This window comes from Mastigoproctus giganteus, chromosome 11 (genome assembly GCF_048544385.1).
Source record: "Mastigoproctus giganteus isolate SK-2022 chromosome 11, ASM4854438v1, whole genome shotgun sequence".
In the NCBI taxonomy this organism is placed as follows: Eukaryota; Metazoa; Arthropoda; class Arachnida; order Uropygi; family Thelyphonidae; genus Mastigoproctus; species Mastigoproctus giganteus.
The window spans coordinates 32607196-32631495 of NC_143585.1; the positions used below are offsets into that span (position 1 = coordinate 32607196).

At 37.5% G+C, this 24300-nt stretch overlaps 1 protein-coding gene across 2 annotated transcripts in view; it reads right to left on the bottom strand.

The window, feature by feature from the left end:
- Window positions 1-24300, bottom strand: part of Mgtor (nuclear basket protein megator) — a 676213-nt gene that overhangs the window by 469542 nt on the left and 182371 nt on the right. For both annotated transcript variants that reach the window (XM_090385135.1, XM_090385134.1), the window contains exon 18: window positions 7032-7205. In XM_090385135.1, the coding sequence (XP_090241261.1) occupies window positions 7032-7205 (174 nt within the window). The remainder of the gene's footprint in view (window positions 1-7031; window positions 7206-24300) is intronic.

The following is a 24300-nucleotide window of genomic DNA, read 5'->3' on the forward strand; positions in this document are numbered from 1 at the left end:
ACTGCCCATGTTGTCATATACACACTACACTGGTCAATGATACTTGTAGTTGCTGTAGGATGCATCCATTCATGGGGAGGGGGAGGGGGTCCTAATGTTTTGGCTCGTTGAGTTTATGAAAGAGTGTTTGATAAAAAATTTGTAACTGTCTTTTTCTTGTTTGAAATCAAGGTGTGACTGCTTTTCCAACTGCTGATGTTTTTTAACATTACTGTGAACTCAGAAGCAACAGCACTGCATCTCACATCAAATGTAGAATTAAAAAACATAGTAAGCTCTGTTTATCAGTACTCACACACACACACACACACACACACACACACACACACACACACACACACACACACACACACACACACACACACACACACACACACTTTTGATCAAATAATAAATTTCATTACGCATAACACCAATCAAATTTCATTTATTTTGTTGACTTTCACAACTGCCGGGCCCCTTATTATTGCAGTGTCTCTTCTTTTAAAGGAATAATATTTGTTTAAAAGTAGTACAATACCAATGTAACTCATAATAAAGGCAAAGTTCTTTAAGGCCATAGCATTTACTAGGCAGTTTAATTCCTGTGGACACAAAAAAAAAAGAAATAAAAGAAAAAAAAAAAACAAGAAGATGGTAATAACTGGAGGCAAATTCATGTTAATTTTTCATTGTACTCTTCAGTCATCCTTTCATCTCTTTTTCTAAAAAGGTGCTGGACCACCTTTTGCCATGATAATGACAAGGGAAGAACAATAAGCTTACATTTTCACAGGGTGAAAATGTCTAGCTCATTGTTGAAAAAACATATCATTCAGTTTATGTCCTTAATTCATGGATATCTGTAGCAATCCATTCCTTTTTAAAAAGGAACTTTCTATCATCCATTATTCAAGTTATCAACACAAAAACACGACCAAAACTCGTCTTGTTTTTAGGCACATTATCATATATGTATAATGTTTCTATTGTCTTCACCATGTCTGTGTTCATGCAATGCAATAATTTGGTTCCTAGTGAATGGATTTTCATGAAATTTTATATTTTGTGTCTTTTAAAACAAATTTCACAAACAATCCCAGGTTTCATTAAAATATGACCAATGGAAATGCAACAATTATTATTTGTTGCATTTCAACAAATATCTTCTTTCATCTTCTCAACCTCCAACCCAAGCACGGTACTAAGTACTATAGGTTTTAATACCTCTAGTGTTTGGGGTTTACATAAAAAAAAAAAAAAAAAAAAAAAATTTTGGCTTGACTCCCAGCAGATGGATTTTCACAAAATTTTACTATGAACCTTTTAGAAAGATTTGTCAAGCCATTTCAACATTTACTGAAATCACATGCTAAATAGAAACATGGCAGTAATAATTATTATTTTAATTTATTTATTTTATTTTTTTTTTTATAAATATCTCATAGCCTATCCTTCTACCATATATGCAGAAATTAAATGTTCCAGTTTGCACATAAGAGTTCTTGCTTTTTTTGGTCTTTATTTTATTTAATTTGTTTATTTATTTTTGTTATAAATCATGAATTGCTACTATTTGCTAAAATGTGGCACACTGCAATAAATTAACTTCTTTACTATATTTTCATCTATACCACAATATATATTTTTCTGTGCTATTCTTACACCAATTTTAGGAATTTTCTTACCTACAGTTATCTGAATATGAAATTATTAAGTGATGAAAAAAAGTCTTAAGACACTTGCAGTAATAGCAAAATTTCCTGGCAACCTTGGAAAGACAACGATGACTTCCTGCCAGAAACTCATTAATCTCCAGGAATCTTCTATTGTGAAAGGAATTTGTCTCTTACCAATGTATCATTCATCTATTTATTTATGACAGGATAAATTAAATTTAATATCGTGAAGAAAGAACCTCAATATGAGGAAGACAGGAGCACAGAAGTTAATTTATTTCAGTTCAGAAATAATATTTACCAGAAATTTCAGACTATAATGTCCAAATACAGTGCAGAAGTTAATCTGCAACTGGACCTTCAACACAACCAACAACCAAAAGAATTTCTAAAAAAAAAAATCTGAGGCTGAGAGCAGTACCTAGGAGAATATGCAAAACTGAAGCTGTAAAAGATGTTGGACATCACAAAATGCAGACAGTACTGCAGTGTGTTACAAGCACTTAAGCAATTACAAAAATAATAGGAAATAGAAAAGTGAATGAATGTGAACAAATTATAGACATGATCTGCTGGCTGAATGAAGCGACCTTTAAGGTCCATGTTATGTCAACCATTGTAATTAAGTTAGACTGATAAGAAAAGAATTCAAAGATTCATGTGGACAAGGTCACGGAATCTGTCACATGTCCATATTGTGCCATCTAAAGGTATTTTCGGACCCTTTTCTTTAAGCAAAAAATTACTGGTGCTGAGTACCTTAACATGTTCCAGATATACAATGAGTTTCCCTTTTGTCAGATGCAGGGATGACAAGGACCACCACATTTCTAAATGCTTTCAAGATCCATTTTATAATTTCCATACTGTTGGAAAGCTTGAATTGGTAGTGATGGTTTTCTACCATATTCAAGTGAATTGACTCCAGTAGATGTTGGACCTATGAGGTTACCTGAAGGATATACCGGGTGGTTATAAAATAAATCACATCGAATGAGATCTGTGATCGGGCTCACCAGAACTGCGAAAAGTCTCTAGAAATGATTCGATTATTTCCGAATGTTGAATGGAGCAGTTCCTTCACTTGTCGACCAATGTGGGGCGGCGCACCATCTTGCATGAACACTATGGTCCCCAAGCATTGCCTTTCTTGCAGAGCGGGAATAATGTGATGTCTTAGAACAGCGCAGTACCATCACTAGTTACCGTACATCTTACAGATCCGTGAGGAGTAGATTCTTCAAAGCAAAATGTTACGATTATAAACTCTGCTGTAAATAACACCATACTGTAATGTATGGACTTTGTAGTGCCCTTTCATGCAGAGCAGATGGACGAGAAATTCCATATTTGGCAGTTTTGTGCATTTACAGCCCCATGAAAAGTGAAATGTGCTTCATCGGATCACAAGGTCATTCGAGCCCATGTATTCTCAGATTCCAACAAGCCAGAAATTGTAGAGCAAAGTCTATTCGTTGTTGCTTGTTTTGTTTATTTATGTTGTTGTTTGTTATTTGGTTTGTAGGAGCATTAGCAACTAAGGCCATATTGCTCCAGGGATATGTAGTGGTTATTCCCTGACCTTTCCGCATCCTCCATATTTGGTGGGCACGGGCTCGAACCCCGGTCTAATCTAATCAAGAAGTGTGTGCTACGCACTGCTGCTCCTGCCCACCTGGCTACGGAGGCGCCATTCGTTGTTGCTGATCACAAAAGTTTAGTTCTTGCATTACGTGAATCTTGTACGGGAACCAGCGTAAAATTATTTGAAGCACTTTACATACAGTAGACCAAGGAAGGTTCAAGTCTCTTGGCACACCTCTGGCAATACTGACTGGTAGTGTTTCTCATTCTGACTATTGCAACTGCCACTTCAATCACTACTTCCGTTCTGATACGCGGTTATCCCCTGCATGGAATTACACCTAACTCACTGGTCGCTTCAAATTTCTTTATTAGTTTTCAAAGCCCCGCTGACGTCATAGGTCCTTTAAGTTTCCAATATTCAAGTAGTGCTGCATTAGCATTACTATTATTCTGGTAGAACAGTATTACTAAAAGAGCACATTCCTTTTTTTGTAAAAGTCATAATGGTTATTGACAGTGGTGTTGGCCTTTCTGATTTTATCTAACAGGATGTCATTTGCATTCACAGCATGTCATGAAGTAAATGACAACTTTTACATATGTGCAGTGCCGTTTTTTCCCTTGTGGTGGAAATATGAACTAATTTTTTTTTTCTTCTACAAATCACTTCCCCATACCCACTGATTTTCAGAGCGCTAACGCTAACCATTTTGACTAAGGTTTCCTGAATAGGGAAACTTATTTTATAATGAATCAGATTTTTATATTTTATATGAATCAGATTGGTCCACTGGATATTGATGGTTCAACAGTTGAGGATCCTGCTCAGGTGGCTAACAATCTAAACGAGTATTTTGCATCTACATTCATGCATGAGGAGTTATTCAGGAAGGAGAATGATGTGGGTAAAGTAAACATTGGCAGTGAGCTGGATGATTTTGTAATAACTGAGAGGAAAGTGGAGGAGAGATTGTTGAGGATAAACATAAAAAAGGCACCTGGGGTGAATGTGATCTATCCAGTTATATTAAACGAGGCAGCAAAGGAAGTAAGCAAACCCCTAGCCATAATTATGAGAGCTTCTTTGGACTCAGGGAAGGTACCCATAGACTGGAGATGTGCAAATGTAACCCCCAATTCACAAAGGAGGATCAAAGGCTGACACAAGTAATTATAGACCTGTGAGTTTAACTTCTGTTCCAGGTAAATTAATGGAGGCACTGGTTAAAGAAGCACTGCAGGATCATCTAGACAAGAATTCAGTTATAGCTCAGACGCAGCATGGTTTTGTTAAGGGCAGGTCTTGCCTGACCAATTTGATTGGATACTATGATGTAGTCACAAAAGAACCAGATGCAGGGAATAACTTTGATATTATATATTTGGATCTTAGAAAGGCTTTTGATACTGTTGCACATGGAAGACTGCTGCACAAATTGGAGCACTGTGGCACTGGAGGCAAATTGCTGCTATGGATAAGGGGATGGTTGAGTGGCAGAAGGCAGAGTGGTAATCAATGGACACTGCTCAACGTGGACTAATGTTATTAGTGGAGTTCCTCAGGGTTCAGTGTTGGGTCCGTTGTTGTTTTCGGTGTTTATGAATGATATTGATGATGGGATATCAAGTTTAATGTCCAAGTTTGCAGATGATACAAAGGTTGGCAGGGTTGTTAAGGACACCACTGACGCTATGCTGCTGCAACAGGATCTGGAAAGGTTGAACAGATGGGCTGAGAGGTGGCAAATGAAGTTTAACATTGACAAATGTAAAGTACTACATATGGGAAACAGTAACCCCAGAGCAACGTATCAACTCTGCGATACTACACTGACAGTGGTGGAGAATGAAAAGGACCTGGGGGTAATTGTGCAGGCAGATATGAAGTTCTCTGAGCAGTGCAGACGAGCTGCAAGAGTAGCTCATGGTGTCTTGTCAATGATATACAGGAATTTTTCTAGCAGGAATAAGGAGGTGATTATTCCCTTGTATAAGGCAATGGTTAGGCAACATCTTGAGTACTGTATACAGGTCTGGAGGCCTCATTTCAAGAAGGATGTAGAGCTGCTGGAACGGGTACAGAGAAGGGCAACAAGATTAGTGAATGGAACAAAGGGTTGCTCTTACGAAGAAAGGCTTAAGTTTTGCAAATTACAGAGTCTGGAGACTAGGCACCGGCGAGGTGATCTGATAGAGGTGTATAAGGCTTTGAATGGTTTGAGCATGCTCAATGCCAATGGGATTCTTCATCTTGCTCAGAATAATCAGCTCAGAGGGCATAAATTCAAATTGAGGAAGGACGGATGTCGGATAGATGTGCGGAAATTTGCCTTTGGCCAGCGGGTGGTTGGTTGGTGGAACCGACTTCCATCACTTGTTGTTGAAGTTGATAGCCTAAACAAATTTAAGGCTCAACTGGACAGATATTTCGAGCGAACGGAGGGGTGAAATGGGAGTGGTGGTTTTTTTTTTTTTTTTTGGCTGATGCTGAATAAGCTTGCTTTCTTGCATCATATGCCTCTACTAATGCTAATGCTAATGCTAATAACCACCCAGTATAAAGGATATCCTATTGTATAAGGCGAATTGGCCATAAATTGAGTACTACATACAGGTCTGGATCTCATTTTAAGAAGGACGTAGATCTGCTGGAATGGGTGAAGAGATGGCCATGAGATTGGTGAAGAAAACGAAAGGGTAGTCTTACCAAGACAGGCTTCAGTTCTGCAAACTGCAGTGTCTGGAGACCAGACATCTGCAAGGTGATCAGATTGAGGTGTTTAAGGCTTTGTTATTCTATTTCACTGAATAGATTAGAAAGGTCAAGGCTGATGGCATTCTTCCTCTTGCTCAGACTACACACATGAGAGCATAAATTCAAATTGAAGAAGAATGGTTGTCAGACTGATGTGTGGGGAGGTTGCCTTCAGCCAGCAGGTCACTGATTATTGGAACAAACTTCCAAATGGCGTTGTGATAGTGTGCAGTTTGAATAAATTCAAAGAACTAGATAAATTATTAGAGCGGATAGACAGATGATGTAGGTAGTGATTTTTGGTTTTTTTGCTGATACTTGCATAAGCTTGCTTTCTTTCATCATGCCACTACTACTACCACTACTACTAGTAGTGGCATGTGATGCAAGAAACAAGTGTATGAGCTTATGCAGCATCAGCCAAAAAAAATCACACCATTCCCTCCAAATGCCTGTCCAATTCCTCCTTAAATTTATTTAACCTATCAACTTCCACAATGACAGATGGAAGTTTGTTCCAGCAATTAACCACCCGCTGGCTAAAGGCAAATTTCTGCACATCTATTCTACATCTGTCTATTCTTAATTTATGCCCCCTTAGGTTCGTAATCTGAACAAGTGGGAGGATCCCGTCAGAATTCAGCGTGCTCAACAAATTCAAGGCCTTATACACCTAATACACTTATACTACTACTACAATATGATGCACAATTCGAAAACTACAATCCAAGAATTTAGGCATGAAGTTCACTGATCCTTCAATTTTATCCTAATACAAAAAACATTTGCTTAAATTTCTTACTCAGTTCTTCAATGGTGTCAATAATACCTACACGTTAAAGTAAATACTCTAAACAGTTGAAATAATGCATGTTTTGCTTAAAAGTTTTCTTTATTTATAAACATATTCTGCACAAAATTAAAAAAGCAGAATTTTATGTAGGCATGTCGCCAGGATATTATATAAATGCAATACAAATTTGAACTGAAGGAAGGGGTTCTATTAAAGTAATTCTCATCACATTTCATACCTGTGTAGATTGAAGGTTAGTCAAATGCCTTAATTGCTGCTGCTGTTTTTGCAACGTTGATTCCTTTTCTTGCAAAAGTCTTGCCTCAACACCTTTCAGAAGATCTCTTTCTGCCCGCAAATTCTCTGCTGCGACTTCTGCTTTGGCCACTTTTTCATGACTTGCCATAAGATCCTGAAAAAAATACAGAAACACAATGGAAAAATCTACAAGGTATTCAATGATAACAATAATAATAATAACAAAGATGCATTAAGGGCTTATGCCTCAGGCTGCAAGCGAATTAGACTACGTACAAGTTAGTGCAAATGGATCATATTAGTACACAGCTAAACGCTGAATTTGCAAATCTTTACAAAGGCAGCATCATTTAAATTATATCTTATATTGTGAATACCTTTGCAACAACTTGCCATGATATTGCACTACTTCGAATAAGTAACGCTTCACCAAAGGAGAAGACTTATTCTCCTTTGGTGAAGAGGCATCCATAGGGAGTAATACTCTTCATCTGATTAACCCCAGGGGGGGCTCACATCTAGTGAGTATGGGCTTGCCATACCCAGGGTCCTGAGCTGGATATTATCATTCTTCTTTTTTCTTGGTGATTCCCTTCTACTTTTGACTCTCTCTCTCTCTCTCGGGGTAATTCAGAAAATTTGGCTGGTGCAGCATAAGCCTCGGGTTTCTTTGCACCATATGGCTAATAATAATAATACGCAGCAGCAATTCTTCATGCATTAAGAATCTGCAGATAAAAGAACCACTAAGTGGCAGTGATCACAGCATGCTGATGGGGGATTTACTTAAAAGGTGTAACTACTGTCAAGAGTAAAGGGAAGGCATTTTGCTTTCATAAAGATGACTACAATGGTTTAAGAGGGTTTTTAAATTAATGGTTTAAGAGAGTTTTTAAAATTCTATACAGTGGAGAAAAACTGATGTGTTAACAATGACAAATTCTAAATGGGAAGCATCTAATGAGACTCACGGGAGAGCATCTAATGAGACTCATGAACTAATAACACTCATGGGAGAGAAGAAAAATGAATGGGATACATATAAATTATCAGATGATACAGAAGCTCATGGTAGATATAAACTAGTCTGCAATAAGGCCATAAAGGAGGTTGGGTAGGTCAAGGCAAATTGTGAGAAGTCATTGGCAAAATTACAAATAAAAACACAAAAGACTTCTTTATTTAACACTAGAAAGAAAGGGATAAACTACTTGATATTGACAGTTTAACTGTCGTTAATGATCCTGCTAAGGCTGCTGATAAACCAAATAGGCATTTTACATCTACATTCCCACATAAGGAATTATTTAGGGAAGAGGATGCAAGATGTTAATTTAGTTAAAAAAAAAAAAAGCTAAATGATTTTGTGATAACTGAAAGGAAAGTTGTTGTTGTTGTTATTTGGTTTTTAGGAGCATTAGCAACTAAGGCCATATTGCTCCGAGATATGCGGTGGTCATTCCCTGACCTTTCCGCATCCACCGTATTTGGTGGTGACGGGCTCGAACCCCGGTCTAATCAAGAAGCGTGTGTTACGCACTGCTGCTCCTTCCCACCTGGCTACGGAGGCGCTGAAAGGAAAGTGGAAGATAAATTGAAACTAAATACAAATGCACCTGAGGTGGATGAGAACTATCCAATTAAATTAAAGGAAGACAGCTAAATAAGTAAGCAAACCCTTAGCCATAATTACAAAAGCATCTTTGGATTAATGGGAGTTCCCTGCACTGCAAACATGTGATTGTATCCCCAGTTCACAAAAGGGGATCAAAGGGTGACATAAGTACTTACAGACCTGCTAGTTAACTTCTTTTCCAGTGAAAATAATGGAGTCGTTAGTTAAAGAAGTAATGCAGGACCATCTAGATGAGAGTGCAGTTATACTTCAGTCACAGCATGGACTTGTTAAGGGACAATCTTGTCTGTCTAATTTAATTGGATATATAATGCAGTAACAAGGGAACTGGATGCAAAAAATAATTTTGATATCAAATACTTGGATTTCAGGAAAGCTTTGATACTGCTGCACATAAAAGACTGCTTGACAAATTGGAGCAATGTGGAATTAAGAACAATTTACTGCTATGGATAAAAGGATGACTGAGTGGGAGAAGACAAGATTGGACAAAGCTAAGGCTCTTCATGGGTTAATGTTATTAGCGGAGTCCCCCAAGGTTCAGTGTTGGGCCCATTGTCGTTTTCTATATTTATTAATGACAATGATGAAGGTAAATCAAGCTTAAAGCTTAAATTTGCAGATAAAAAAAAGGTTGGCACGGTGGTTAATGACAGTATGCTGCTGCAACAGGATATAGAAAATTTAGGCAGATGGGTTTAGAAATAGCAAGTGAAGTTGCTATTGAAGTTGAGAAATAGCAATTATCAATTGAACATTGACAAATGTAAAGAAGTGCATATGGGTGGCAGTACCTCCAGAGTAATGTACCAACTGTGTGCTACTACACTCAGGACATTGGAAAACATAAAACTGAGGGTAATTGTGCAGTCAGATATGAAGTTCTATGAGCAGTGTAGACTAGCACAAAGGACAACTCATGGTATTTTCAATGATCATTCCACTGTACAAGGCAATGATTAGGCCACATTTTGAGAACAGCATACAGGTATGGAGGCCTCATTTTAGGAAGGGTGTAGAGCTGCTGGAATGGGTGCAGTGAAAGGCAATGATATTGGCAAAGGATACAAAAGGATGAGCATATATTAAGGAAGAAGTTAATTCTGCAAATTGAAGTGTCTGGATACTAGGTATCTGCAATGTGTTCTGATTGAGGTGTTTAAGGCATTGAATGGATTAAGCAAGCTCAATACTGATAGCATTCTTCCACTTGCTGAGACTATACATGAGTTGGCATAAATTCAAATTTAAGAACTAGAGGGAGTAATACTCTTGATTTGATTATCAGTAGTGATTCTTCATGCATTAAGAATCTGCAGATAAATGAACCACTTGGTGGCAGTGATCACAGTGTGCTGAAGTGGGAGTTACTCAAAGAGGTAACTACCATTAGGGGTAAAGGGAAGGGGTATTGCTTTCGTAAAGGCGACTACAATGGACTGAGACAGTATTTAAATTCTATACAGTGGGATCAACTGATGATATTGCCAACAGCAAATTCAAAATGGGAAGCATTCAAAGAACTTATCGTGGAAGCTACTAGGCTTTACATACCAACTAAGAAATATTGTTCAAGGTTTAGGCCTAAATGGTTGTCAGATGAACTAATGAGGCATATGGCAGAGAAGAAAAATGCATGGGATACATACCAATTAACACGTGACACGGACGCCTATGATAGATACAAGTTGATCTGTAACCAAGTTACAAAGGAGGTTAGGCAGGCGAAGGCAGATTACGAGAGATCCTTGGCAAGGGATGCGAAGAAAAACAGCAAAGAGTTCTTTACTTATGTAAACTCTAGAAGGAAGGGGATGAATCAGATTGGTCCACTTGAGATCGATGGGTCAACTGTTGATGACCCTGCTCGGGTAGCTAACAAACTAAATGAATATTTTGCATCGACATTCACACATGAGGAGTTATTCAGCGAGGGGAATGCCAGAGGTGTATTCAACTCTAGCAGTAAGCTAGAGAATCTTGTAATAACTGAGAGCAAAGTGGAGGAGAAATTGTTGAAGATAAACACAAGAAAGGCACCTGGGGTGGATGGGATCTATCCAGTTATATTAAAGGAGGCGGCAAAGGAGGTAAGCAAACCCTTAGCCATAATTATGACAGCTTCCTTGGACTCAGGGGAGGTACCCATTGACTGGAGATGTGCAAATGTGACCCCAATTCACAAAGGGGGATCAAAGGCTGACACAAGTAATTATAGACCTGTGAGTTTAACTTCTGTTCCCGGAAAAATAATGGAGGCACTGGTGAAAGAAGCACTGCAGGATCATCTAGACAAGACTTCAGTTATAGCTAGGACACAGCATGGTTTTGTTAAGGGGAAGTCTTGCCTGACCAATTTGATTGGATACTATGATGCAGTCACAAAAGAACTGGATGCAGGGAATAACTTTGATATTATATACTTGGATCTTAGAAAGGCTTTTGATACTGTTGCACATGGAAGACTGCTGCACAAATTGGAGCAGTGTGGCATTGGAGGCAAGTTGCTGCTATGGATAAAGGGGTGGTTGAGGGGGAGAAGACAGAGAGTGGTAATCAATGGACACTGCTCATCGTGGACTAATGTTATTAGTGGAGTCCCTCAGGGTTCAGTATTGGGGCCTTTACTGTTTTCTGTATTTATAAATGATATTGATGATGGTATATCAGGCTTAATGTCCAAGTTTGCAGACGATACGAAGGTTGGCAGGGTTGTCAAGGACACTACTGACACTATGCTGCTGCAACAGGATTTGGAAAGGTTGAGCAGATGGGCTGAGAGGTGGCAAATGAAGTTTAACATTGACAAATGTAAAGTACTACATATGGGAAACAGCAACCCCAGAGCAACGTATCAACTCTGTGGTACTACACTGACAGTGGTAGAGAATGAAAGGGACCTGGGGGTGGTGGTGCAGGCAGATATGAAGTTCTCTGAGCAGTGCAGACGAGCTGCAAGAGTAGCTCATGGTGTATTGTCAATGATATATAGGAATTTTTCTAGCAGGGATAAGGAGGTGATTATTCCCTTGTATAAGGCAATGGTCAGGCCACACCTAGAGTACTGTATACAGGCCTGGAGGCCTCATTTCAGGAAGGATGTAGAGCTGCTGGAACGAGTACAGAGAAGGGCAACTAGATTGGTGAATGGGACAAAGGGGTTCTCTTACGAAGAAAGGCTTAAGTTTTGCAAATTACAGTGTCTGGAAACTAGGCACCAGCGGGGTGATCTGATAGAGGTGTACAAAGCCTTGAATGGTTTGAGCATGCTCAATGCTGATGGGATTCTTCCTCTAGCTCAGAAAAATCACCTGAGAGGGCATAAATTCAAATTGAGGAAAGACAGATGTAGGATAGATGTGCGGAAATTTGCCTTTAGCCAGCAGGTGGTTGGTGGGTGGAACAGACTTCCATCCCTTGTCGTGGAAGTTGATAGCCTAAATAAGTTTAAGGCTCAGCTGGACAGGTATTTCGAACGAACAGAGGGGTGAAGTGGAAGTGGTTATTTTTATTTATTTATGTTACTTTTTTTTTTTTTTTTTTTTTTTTTTGGCTGATGCTGCATAAGCTTGCTTTCTTGCATCAAATGCCTCTACTAATGCTAATGCTAATGCTAATGCTAAAAGAATGGTTGCAGGATACATGTGCAGCAGCTTCCCTTCAGCCAATGGGTGATTGATTGTTAGAGCAAACTTCTGTTGTAGTGGAAATTTGAAGAAATTCAAGGATGAACTAGAGAAACTATTGGATGTGATTAAAGGTGATGTTGAGGGGATTTGCTGATTTTGTATAAGCTTGCTTTCTTGCAACATTTGCCACTACTAATATTCCAAATGATTCCTAGAAATTGAAGAAATCAAGCTGAACAGTAAAATGGTGAGTAAAGCATAAAATTATTTTTGAATTAGCATTATCACAGGCATATGATGCAAGAAAGGAGGCTTCAGCCAAAAAAAAGACATTCCCATTTCACCTATACATTTGCTCCAAATGTTTGTCTAGTTCTACCTTGAATTTATTTAAGCTGTCAACTTCCACAACGAAGAATATAGCCTATAGCCTATATTCTTCCTAAAATAAGGTTTCCAAAACTGTATGCAATATACTCCAGATATGCCCTAGCCATTGCTTTATATATGTTCCTGCTGGCAGTGTTTCTATATTACCCCAAATTAGCCATTTTAGCAGCCTATCTCTACTACTCAGAACATCATGTTGAACTATACAATTTATGCAATTCTATAGTTTGAGCAATGTTTACATTAAATAGGTGGTGTGTTAAAAAAAAAAAAAAAAAAAAAGGGAAAAAAATCCTCCATTATTGAAGGATAACATAATTTGTATGTAAATGATGAATGTAAAAAGATCACTATTTTGGTAATAATAGTGCATGGATTTACAAAAAATATGAGAAGTTTATCTCAATATTATATGTAGAACACTTCCATATGATACTCTCCAGAAATTAAAACGAAAACAATTTTAAAAAATCGAAAATCTTATATTACAGTAAGAAATAATTAAAAATCAATCAAACACAATTAAAAATCAAGTTAATGCAATTAAAAATTAAGTAAAATAATAAATCTAACGAAAATATGGCAAAACAATTTTCCTTCTTGAAGCTGACAATGCTTTGACTGTATGTTGTGATCAAAGGAATGAAAATTACCGAATAGGGGGTGAGCATGAAACTTAAATAAGGATTATTTGTTTTTGCGCATGTGCATAAAAGACCACGAATCGGAGATTAGATATGGCCGGTGAAAATTAACAGAATTCTCGTGTAATTTAATTTCGACGGTTTCTACAATTAATCTACAATTAGTATTTGTTTTTCATTAATAGCATGAAAGGCTAATTCTGACATTGTTGAACGAGATGCACAAACTGAGGTCGCGTGTTGATTAACACAAAAATTCAGAGGAAAACGCGTAGAACCTTGATAAAAGGAGTCACAATCGCTGTAAAAAATGTTGTATAGCAGGTCATTTATTTGTGTTAAGAATGAGGAAAGGACTGAGTGATTGTTCAGTATAATTTCATGTGTAATTTCGTATTGGCCTGGCTACAATTTTAAATTTGGTATATTTAAAGAATCTGTTAAATTGTCTGTGACACCGTTCAACATATGGGACAAAAATAAAGTATTTTTTGATATTACTATTGTTGGTTGGTGTAGTTTTTGTATCCTAATCACAGCTTGTACCCTAATTCGGTTTATAGTAGAAAGGGCATAACCCCTGTTTAAGAATCTGCTGGTAAATATTTATATTTCTGAGCCCAAAGCAGATTCCGTCGTTGAGTATTTATAAGAAATGAGAAATTGATTAAAGATAATCAATCTTTTGTAGGTGAACGGGTGATTGCTGTTATAATGCAGAAGCATACCAGTGTTTGTAAGTTTACAATAGATGTTAAATTGGATTTTATTCGAGTCCCAAGTAACTATGAAATTTAGAAAATTTAATGACTTAGTATCCATATTCTCCCTTTCCAATGTAAATTTCTGTCTAGAATGAATATAATTAAACGAAACGTAAAATGTCTTGGATGGTGCTACTATCAGTAATAACTAGAACATCATCTAAACACCTCCTATAGTATGTGATACGGGGTACAAAAGGCATCAAATGTATATGTTCAATCGTTGAGAGATAGATCTCCAATATTAAGCCACTTGGGCTTAATCCCATTGGCAAACCAAAATTTGTTTGTATACTTTGTCTCAAAAGGTGATAGAGTTGGCTTCAACTAAGAGTTTAATTAAGTGAAAAATTTTCTTAATAAGAAGCTTCATATAATTAATCGGTATTGAGTTATTATTTAACATATCCCAAAGGATATCTAATGTGTATTCAACATTTACATTCATATATAACCGGGTAACATCTGAGAATAAATTATCATTATTGGCAAGTCTACAGTCCTTAAGGTTATTAAATAATGTATCATAGTTCTTAATCCCAAACTGCATCGGCTGTCAAAAGGGTTTTATAATGCTATATACATGTGTAGCCAAGGATGAAAATGCCGAGTTTCTGTAGAAAACAATAGGCAGAATAGGAAACCCCGGTCTTATGTAATTTTACCTGACAGAAAAGTGCAGGAATATTATATGTTCTGGCCTTCAATTCCTTTGACTGAGCCGTAGTAATGTAGTTATTTTTTCAATACGTGGTTAACGTTTTATTGTATTGATTAACCAAATTGGTAAATAGTGCAGGGTCTACTTCAAGATAAGTGGAGGTATCTGATACAACTGACTCTAACTTATTAATATAATCAAGTTTATCGAGCATTACTACTGTATCATCTTTATCAGCTCTCTGAATAATAATATCTTCATTTTCACGAAGTTCACGTAAAGCTGAACTGTCGTGTATTCAATTTAGGAAGTCGCGTTTTTATGTTATTCAACACTTAGTTAAGTTGTTGAATAAATAAATCTTTTTGTGGAACATTATGAATGTCCAAATTCAATATCAATTATGCACTGTTTTTTTAGGTAGTTTTCGAGGTGGTAAATTATAATTTAAACCTTTGGATAAAAGTGAAATCTGGTCCTGCAATAGCGTATATGAGGAAAGATTTGTAACCTGTTGATATGTTGGTTTGTTGAATGTTGGGCAAGGGGGTGTTCTTGAACTAGCTGAAGTAGCTAGTCGCAAGCTCGTGACAATGTGTTTGTACTCGTATGAACATGTCTTGACACCCCTATAATGTGTTCGATTTGTTAACATGTTTTTTTTTTTTTTTTTTTTTTTTTTATTTCTGAGTCCTATGCTTCACATCAAAAATCTATAGAGGTCTTCAATACAGACCAATCGTTAGGATGAAGATCGTTTTTTTAATTTGTCACAAAGTTTCCTAACTTGGGAAAGGTATTTTTGTTTATTAGAATACCGAGATCTTAAGGCAAGTTTAACTATATTACGCAATAGGGTCAGTGCTATTTGCTTAATGCCCAAAATTTTATGATATAAATTGACCCTGGCAAAATTCAGAACAATGTTGTTTTGAAAGCAATATTTTAGAAAAGAAATATGGTAACTTTGGGCTGAGTATCTTAGTGTTAATCTAATGTAATTTTGCACTAAGGTGTTCAAAAAAATCCCACATAATTGTGTGTATCGATATGTTTTACCTGGAGGGAAAGGAAGTGAACGAAATAGTCAATAAGAGTTTAAAAATGTTTATGAACCAGAGCTATAATTCTCAATACATTCTATGTCAATTTAATTTTTTCATTAAATTAATTTTTTTTACTTAATTTTTAATTGTGTTAAATTGATTTTTAATTATTTCTTACTGTAATGTAAGGTTTTCAATGTTTTCGTTTTAAATAAATAAATTTTTCTGTTTATACTCCGCACGACAACCAAGTCAGTAGAGTTTACAATAAATTGTCGATACAAATATTTATCGTATTTAGTAGTCACAGGCTTGAACTCCAGTCCACTCAAGGAACGCGTGCTATGCACTCTCCTCCTGACCACTGGGTTATGTTAATTTCTGGAGAGTATGAAACAAGAGGATTTTAATGGAATTTTAAAAATAAGGTTCTGGAATTTATGAGTATTTATTTACAAGGTTAAAAGAGAGAGTTAAAAGTTTTTTTTTTTTTTTTTTTTTCCCAGTGTGAAGTTATTTTATTTACATTTCTTGAAGGATATTTATATGATTTAAAGGTTAAATTCGGATTTAAAGGTTAATGTCGAAGATAAGGCTAAAGAGATAGAAAAAGGTTAGTCTTCTAATGTGCCAGTTATCTCAGTTAAAGTGAACCCTTCTGCTTTGTTTTTGTTGTTTTTAAAACTCTGTATATACACAGTTTCATTTTATTTCAGAAGTTTCAATGTCACTGATTCCTTTTGAATAAATATCCTGAAAATTCAGTTGGCATATAGCAGAAACGACAAGCTGCTGAACCCGTGTCTTTAAATTTGCAAACTCACATTAAGTACACATTTTAAGATTTTGATTTTATAAATACCCTTTCTGAAGAGAGGTGCAGTCTTTGAATCTGTCAGTTATATCTGTTTTTTCCACATCACAAAGCATATCGGCCAGTCCAGATCAAAACTCTGGATTTCTGTTATTTATTTATATTATTTTTTTATTTATTTATTTTTTCTAAGTTGTTTCTTAAATTGAATTAGATGTTGTATATCCAGAGGACTGTTTTTCCGTCGTTTGTTTAAATAAACAGAGGCAGAAAAGAATTTCACATCAAAATATTGCTGGTCTATCTTCTTCTCTATTTTTTTTTTTTTTTTTGAGAAGGGGAAAATTCTAAACATTATCAACTAGCAATTTTATCAGTCTTCTGGAAACTTCTGAATATGATTAGCATTAGTAGAGGCATATGATGCAAGAAAGAAAGCTTATGCAGCATCAGCCAAAAAAAAAAAAAAAAACTTCCACTTCACCCCTCCATTCGTTCAAAATACCTGTCCAGCTGAGCCTTAAATTTATTTAGGCTATCAACTTCCACAACAAGGGATGGAAGTCTGTTCCACCAACCAACTACCCGCTGGCTAAAGGCAAACTTCTGCACATCTATCCTACATCTGTCTTTCCTCAGTTTGAATTTATGCCCTCTCAGGTGATTATTCTGAGCAAGAGGAAGAATCCCATCAGCATTGAGCATGCTCAAACCATTCAAGGCTTTATACACCTCTATCAGATCACGTTGTCGGTGCCTAGTCTCCAGACACTGTAATTTCCAAAACTTAAGCCTTTCTTCGTAAGAGCAACCCTTTGTTCCATTCACTAATCTTGTTGACCTTCTCTATACTCGTTCCAGCAGCTCTACATCCTTCTTAAAATGAGGCCTCCAGACCTGTATACAGTACTCAAGGTGTGGCCTGACCATTGCCTTATACAAGGGAATAATCACCTCCTTATCCCTGCTAGAAAAATTCCTGTATATCATTGAGAAGACACCATGAGCTACTCTTGCAGCCCTTCTGCACTGCTCAGAGAACTTCATATCTGCCTACACAATTACCCCCCAGGTCCTTTTCATTCTCTACCACTGTCAGTGTAGTACCACAGAGTTGATATATTGCTCTGGGGTTGCTGTTTCCCATATGTAGTACTTTACATGTCAATGTTAAACTTCATTTGCCACCTCGAAGCCCATCTGCTCAACCTTTCCAGATCCTGTTGCAGCAGCAGCATAGCGCAGTAGTGTCCTTAACAACCCTGCCAACCTTTGTATCGTCTGCAAACTTGGACATTAAGCTTGATATACCATCATCAATATCATTTATAAATACAGAAAACAATAATGGACCCAACACTGAACCCTGAGGGACTTTAGTCCATGATGAGCAGTGTCCATTGATTACCACTCTCTGTCTTCTCCCCCTCAACCATCCCTTTATCCATAGCAGCAATTTGCCTCCAATGCCACACCGCTCCAATTTGTACAGCAGTCTTCCATGTGCAACAGTATCAAAAGCCTTTCTAAGATCCAAGTATATAATATCAAAGTTATTCCCTGCATCCAGTTCTTTTGTGACTGCATCATAGTATCCAATCAAATTGGTCACGCAAGACTTCCCCTTAACAAAACCATGCTGTGTCCGAGCTATAACTGAAGTCGTCTAGATGATCCTGCAGTGCTTCTTTAACCAGTGCCTCCATTAATTTTCCTGGAACAGAAGTTAAACTCATAGGTCTATAATTACTTGTGTCAGCCTGATTCAGTCAGTAATCGCAGAGTATCACTATCATGAATCAAACAACAGAAATACTCATGGAATTCTTCAAGGAGAATGTGATCACAAATCTTTAGGCATCACATTCTCCATACTTGAATATGCGTAAAAGAATCAGCATACTTTAATAATCCTAAAGACCTAGAAACACTAAAACACAGGCTATTATATTCTAAAAAATATGAAATCCTATAAATATGTGCACAATGTGCTGAATTTGCTTTCAAAAATATTAGGTTTACTTCCAGCACCAGCACTTGCATTAACAATCTTGTTCACTAATATTAGTTACAACTACCTGATATTAAGTTCTGTCTCACTTTATCCACCAGAACAGCCTCAATCATCACGGCATGAGCTCAGTGACGTGTCAAAAACATGGTACAGGGCTGCTGGTCCATACTCACTCAATTCCTTCCCACAGTTGTGGATCATTACGATGAAGAACTAGTTCCATCTCACCCCACAGGTGCACACAACTGAACTAAAATCTGGTGAATGGGAAGCCCACCAGAACAGGCTGAAATAACTCTCATTTTCTGGAACCAGCTCTGTATAATTTTGGCCTTGCAACATGGCACATTTTGGAAGAACCTTCACAGATGGACAACAATGAACCACGAACAGATACAATGCACTTTGTTGGAAACAATTTCCAGAAAACCTGTAGCATCCAAATATAGCTGCACTAGCATCAAGGAGACCCAGTGCACACCATGAAAACACTCCCCACACCAACAAGCATTGGTGACACATGATAGGATGAATCCATGAAGTCATGATATATTCACCATATTCTGGCCCCCTCATCAGCATGAACCAATATTTGTTAGACCAGGCAACATTTTTCCAATCCTCCACTGCTGAGCCTGCTGTAACTGTATTTTCTTGTTTTTTGCTGAGTTCTGTTAACCAAAAAAAAAAATAATAATAAAATAAAAAAAAAAAAAAAAAAAAAAAGAACACCAGTTCAGTCACTAGATGTGATTCCACATCCATGACAAAGTACGAAAAGCTGTGTATTCTGAAATTCCTATTTGATTGTCACTGTTGTACTGGGTTGTTATTTGACTGATTGTAGGCTTCTGTTAGTGTGAACAAGTCTTATCAGCCTCTGTTGGCCTCTCACACATCAACAAGCCGTTTCTGACTACACAATCATGAACTGGTTACTGGACCAATCTGGATGGCACTCAAGAAACAGTTATACATAAAAACCCCAGCATGTTTTCCAAGGTACTCATTACCAGAGCAGCTGGTACTGACTCTCGTGCCAGGTTCAAAGTCACTTAAATCTTCAGTCTTACCCATTCTTGCACTGAATCAAGCACATACAGCATCATCACATATCTGCCCACCTGCTTAACCTCACATAGTACAAATATGTACTATGTTGTTATGTTCAGATTTAACAATATATAGGCTGCTAGGGCCATATTGTGTCTTTCTAATGGTTAACAGGAAATGCTAACAATATTGCAATACCTGTTAAATTTTATGGTATATTCCTGTTATTTAGGAAGGTAAACAATTTTTTCTTATTAGTGTCATCTCCAAGAATCTTCAATAATGTTACTGATGACTGTGCATTAGCACATGATTTAAAGTTGTTTGAGCAGATATTGAGAAGGTGAGGACAGTCCATTAATAAATGATGAATAGTCAGTTGCACATGACATGATGTGCACTGAGAAGCGCTGTCATTCGTTAATAGATAAAGGTGTGTGTGTGAGGCAAGTATACCCAATTCTTAGCCTTCCTAGAATTACTTCTTCTCATCTGCTTTTCCGGAAACTGTACAGCCACAGCTTTGGATCTGCTTTTATTCGGTAAAGCTTTTACTGAATAAAATCACAGCTTTCATTCAGTAAAGTTTGTTTCCTGGATAACCTCTCCAGATTATTGACTAGTTATTGAACATGCTTTAAAGATGATGGGGTTTGAAATTGGTATAAGGAACTTGACAAGTCTGTAAAATAGAAGTATCTGGTTGTTTGCTGCAAGATCTGCTTTTTTATTTTCTGCTATCCCAGAATCCCTGGTATCCAGCAGAATGTCACAGTTTGGTTTGGCTCATTACATGCAAGTAATTTAGAACGGATTTGTTTTATTACAGGGTGAGAGGAGTTGGTGAGAACCTATTTACAGCAGAGACAGCACTGAGTGAGTCAATGTATATTAAAGCAGACGGAATTAGATGTTTAATAATGTGATCCAGGGCTAAGTTTATAGCATAAAAACTCAGCAGTGAAGATACTGCATTCTACTGGTAATGAGACAGAAGTGGTGAATGATGGAAATATTACCGCAGAACCTACTTGGGGTCTTAGTTTTTGATCCATCTGTGTAGATTTCACAGGCCTGTGAATGAGTAAGAGAGTAAGCTGCATGTAACTGTGTGATATTGGAGGAAGATAAGGTGTTCTTTCCCCACTGTTGAAAATAGTCATCATATATTGCACAGATATTTTTCCGGGGTGGATCTGGTGGTGACATACCCTGAAATATATTACCAATTTCTATATTCCATGACTGAGTCAGTACCTTAAATCTAAGTGGAACAGGTCAGTTTTCATTTGGTTTACTATTGTAAAATGCCTCTGAATCAGAGGCATTACTATTGTTGATATCTCCAACTAGGGTGAGAGAGAAGGCTACAAATTTTTGCTCCATTCAGCAGAAGTAATGTTTTTCTGCGAAGATGTAAGGGAGTTTTATGGGCTTCGATGTAAAGACTCTGAACTGGGGAGGTTCTGAAAGCCCCTAGAGCAACTCTCAGAGCACTGCGCTGGATGGTGTTTAATCGCTCTAAAGTATTTTTTCTTGCAGAGTACACACTGGAGAACCTAGTCCAAGCGAGACCTGATGAGAGCTCTATAAAGATGGATAAATGTCGATCAGCACCCCATGACACACACCGGAGGATATTCAACTCCTGACACACACCGGAGGATATTCAACTTCTTCAAACAGATAGTTAAAAGATAGGCCACATGCGCTTGAAAGTTCAATGTCCTATCTAGTATCAGGCCAAAACATCGGAGAGTGTGGGCAAGAGGAACTGGCATGTTATTTATTTTTAGCTCTGGATCAGGATGAAGTGACCAAAGTTTGCAGAAATGAGTGTCAGTGGATTTCTGTTCAGCGAGATGGTATCCATTGCCTAAGGTCCAGGAATGAATTCTAGTTGGAGCAATTTGTAGCTGTCTTTCGATAGTATTCATACTAGACGATTGGCAGGATAGGGTGAGGTCGTCGGCATACATGTATACTTCAATCGTTTTTGGAAGATCTTCCAATATATTGTTTACCCTAAACGCAAATAGGGTTGGATTCAATATGGAACCCTGTGGGACACCCTCTTCTTGAATATGAGATGCTGACAGCATGTTTCGATATCGGACTTGAAATGTGCATAATTTTAAAAAGTTCTGAATTATTAAAGAGAGATTGCCTCTCAGTCCTAATTGATGCATATCTAATGATACCATGACATCATGTGGTGTCAAATGCTTTATGAATATCCAGATTGAGCATCACTACAGGTTGTCTCCTGATGGAGGCATTATGAATGCTGGATTCAATTTTTACAAGTTAATCGAGAGTGGAACTGTTTTTATGAAAGCCATATTGGTGATCAGAAAGTAGATTTTCGGAGTCTAGAATCCAGGTGACCTCTTATGCACCATCTTTTCAAATATTTTGCCCAAACAGCTTGTCAATGATATCGGTCTATAATTCTGAATTTGAGATGGATCTTTGCTAGATTTTGGTATAGCACAAATACAGGAATGATGCCAAGAGAGAGAGAGAGAGAGAGAGAGAGAGAGAGAGAGAGAGAGAGAGAGAGAGAGAGAGAGAGAGAGAGAGAGAAGGTATGTATTTTCTGAAAAGATCCGGTTGTAAAAGAGCAATAATATGCATAGATTGGCTTCACATAGATGCTTCAGCATACTGTAGTGAATGCCGTCTAATCCTGCTGTGCTAGATGGAGTTTGCTCAGGAATTCTTTCAGCTCAGCGTAAGTAAAGGGCTGGTTATACTAAAGTGAGCGACTAGTTGAAAAATTCAATTTAATATGTTCTTCAGTAGTTTTAATTTGTTGAAAGAAGGTCACATAAGAGGAAGAGGCAGAAATATTATAGAAATATTCACTAAAGCATTTGCAATATCAGTAGGAGAGGATAAGTCCTACCCATTCCGCTGTATTATTGGAGACTGCATCCTAGTGTCAGTATTTTTGTTAATAGTTGAGGCAAAGTTAATCCAGGCATCATGTTTTGCTTTTTTTCTAATTTGTTTTGCTCTGGCTCTGAGTTTTTGAAAACAATTATGTTGGCGGTAGTAAGTAATTTTCAAAATTGGTTCCAGGCACAGTTTTTTTTCTCTTTTAGTTTTGGAGCAATCTTCATTCCACCATTGGTTTTAGTGTACCTGTTTGCACTGGTTGGATTTTGGAATGGTATCATTACCAGCCATATATTATCAGGTACCGATAATACACGGCTGGTAATGTGTTCAGTTACGTCATCAATATGTTGCTGCTGCTGTACATACTGCTTGTAGAATAGTTTTTCCAGTCTGCTTTATACAAATTCCAAGAAGTACGGGCTTTAAGGCATGGCACAACCTGTGTTTGAATTGAACTTATAATAGGAAAATGGTCACTGGGGAATGAATCATTCAGCATCAACTATTCCATGCTTGGAAAAAGAGAAGCTGAACAGATGGATAAGTCTATGGCAGATGTTGTACCTGTAGGCAGTTGAACATGAGTTGGACAGCCAGTGTTTAATACAGTCATATTATGGTTATCAAGAAATGTTTAGGTTAATTGGCCTCTCCTATCCATGGTGGAAGATCCCCACAATGGATGGTGACCATTTAAATCACCGAGTGGTAGTAGTAGTGGCATGTGATGCAAGAAAGCAAGTGTATAAACTTATGCAGCATCAGCCAAAAAAAAAAAAAAATATATCACACCATTCCCTCCAAATGCCTCTCCAGTTACTCCTTAAATTTATTTAACTTATCAACTTCCACAACGACAGATGGAAGTTTGTTCCAGCAATTAACCACCCACTGGCTAAAGGCAAATTTCCGCACATCTATTCTACATGTCTTTTCTTAATTTGAATTTATGCCCCCTTAGGTTCGTAATCTGAACAAGTGGAAAGATTCCATCAGAATTCAGCATGCTCAACCCATGGTGCCTAGTCTCCAGCCACTGCAATTTGCAGAACTTAAGCCTCTCTCTCTCTCTCTCTCTCTCTCTCGGTAAGAGGATCCCTTCATTCCCCTCACCAATCTTGTTGCCCTTCTCTGCACATGCTCAAGCAAATCTACATCCTTCCTAAAATGAGGCCTCCAGACCTGTACGCAGTACTCAAGGCGTGGCCTGACCATTGCCTTATACAGAGGGACAATCACCTCCTTTTCCCTGCTAGCAAAATTCTTATATATCGTTGACAAAACCCCATGACCTACCCTGGCAGCCTGTCTGCATTGCTCAGAAAACTTCATATCTGACTGCACAATTACTCCCAGGTCTTTTTCATTTTCTACCACCTTAAGTGTAGTACCACACAGTTGGTACGTTTCTCTGGGGTTACTTCTATCCATATGCAGTACTTTGCATTTGTCAAGGTTAAACTTCAGTTGCCACTTCTTAGCCCATCTGTCCAAATTATCTAGATCCTGTTGCAGTAGCACACTGCCATTACTGTCATTAACAACCCTGCCAACCTTTGTATCATCTGCAAACTTCGACACTAAACCTGATATACCTTCATCAATATCATTGATAAATATACAAAACAACAGAGGACCCAACACCGAACCCTGTGACACTCCACTAATAACATTAGTCCACGGAGAGCAGCACC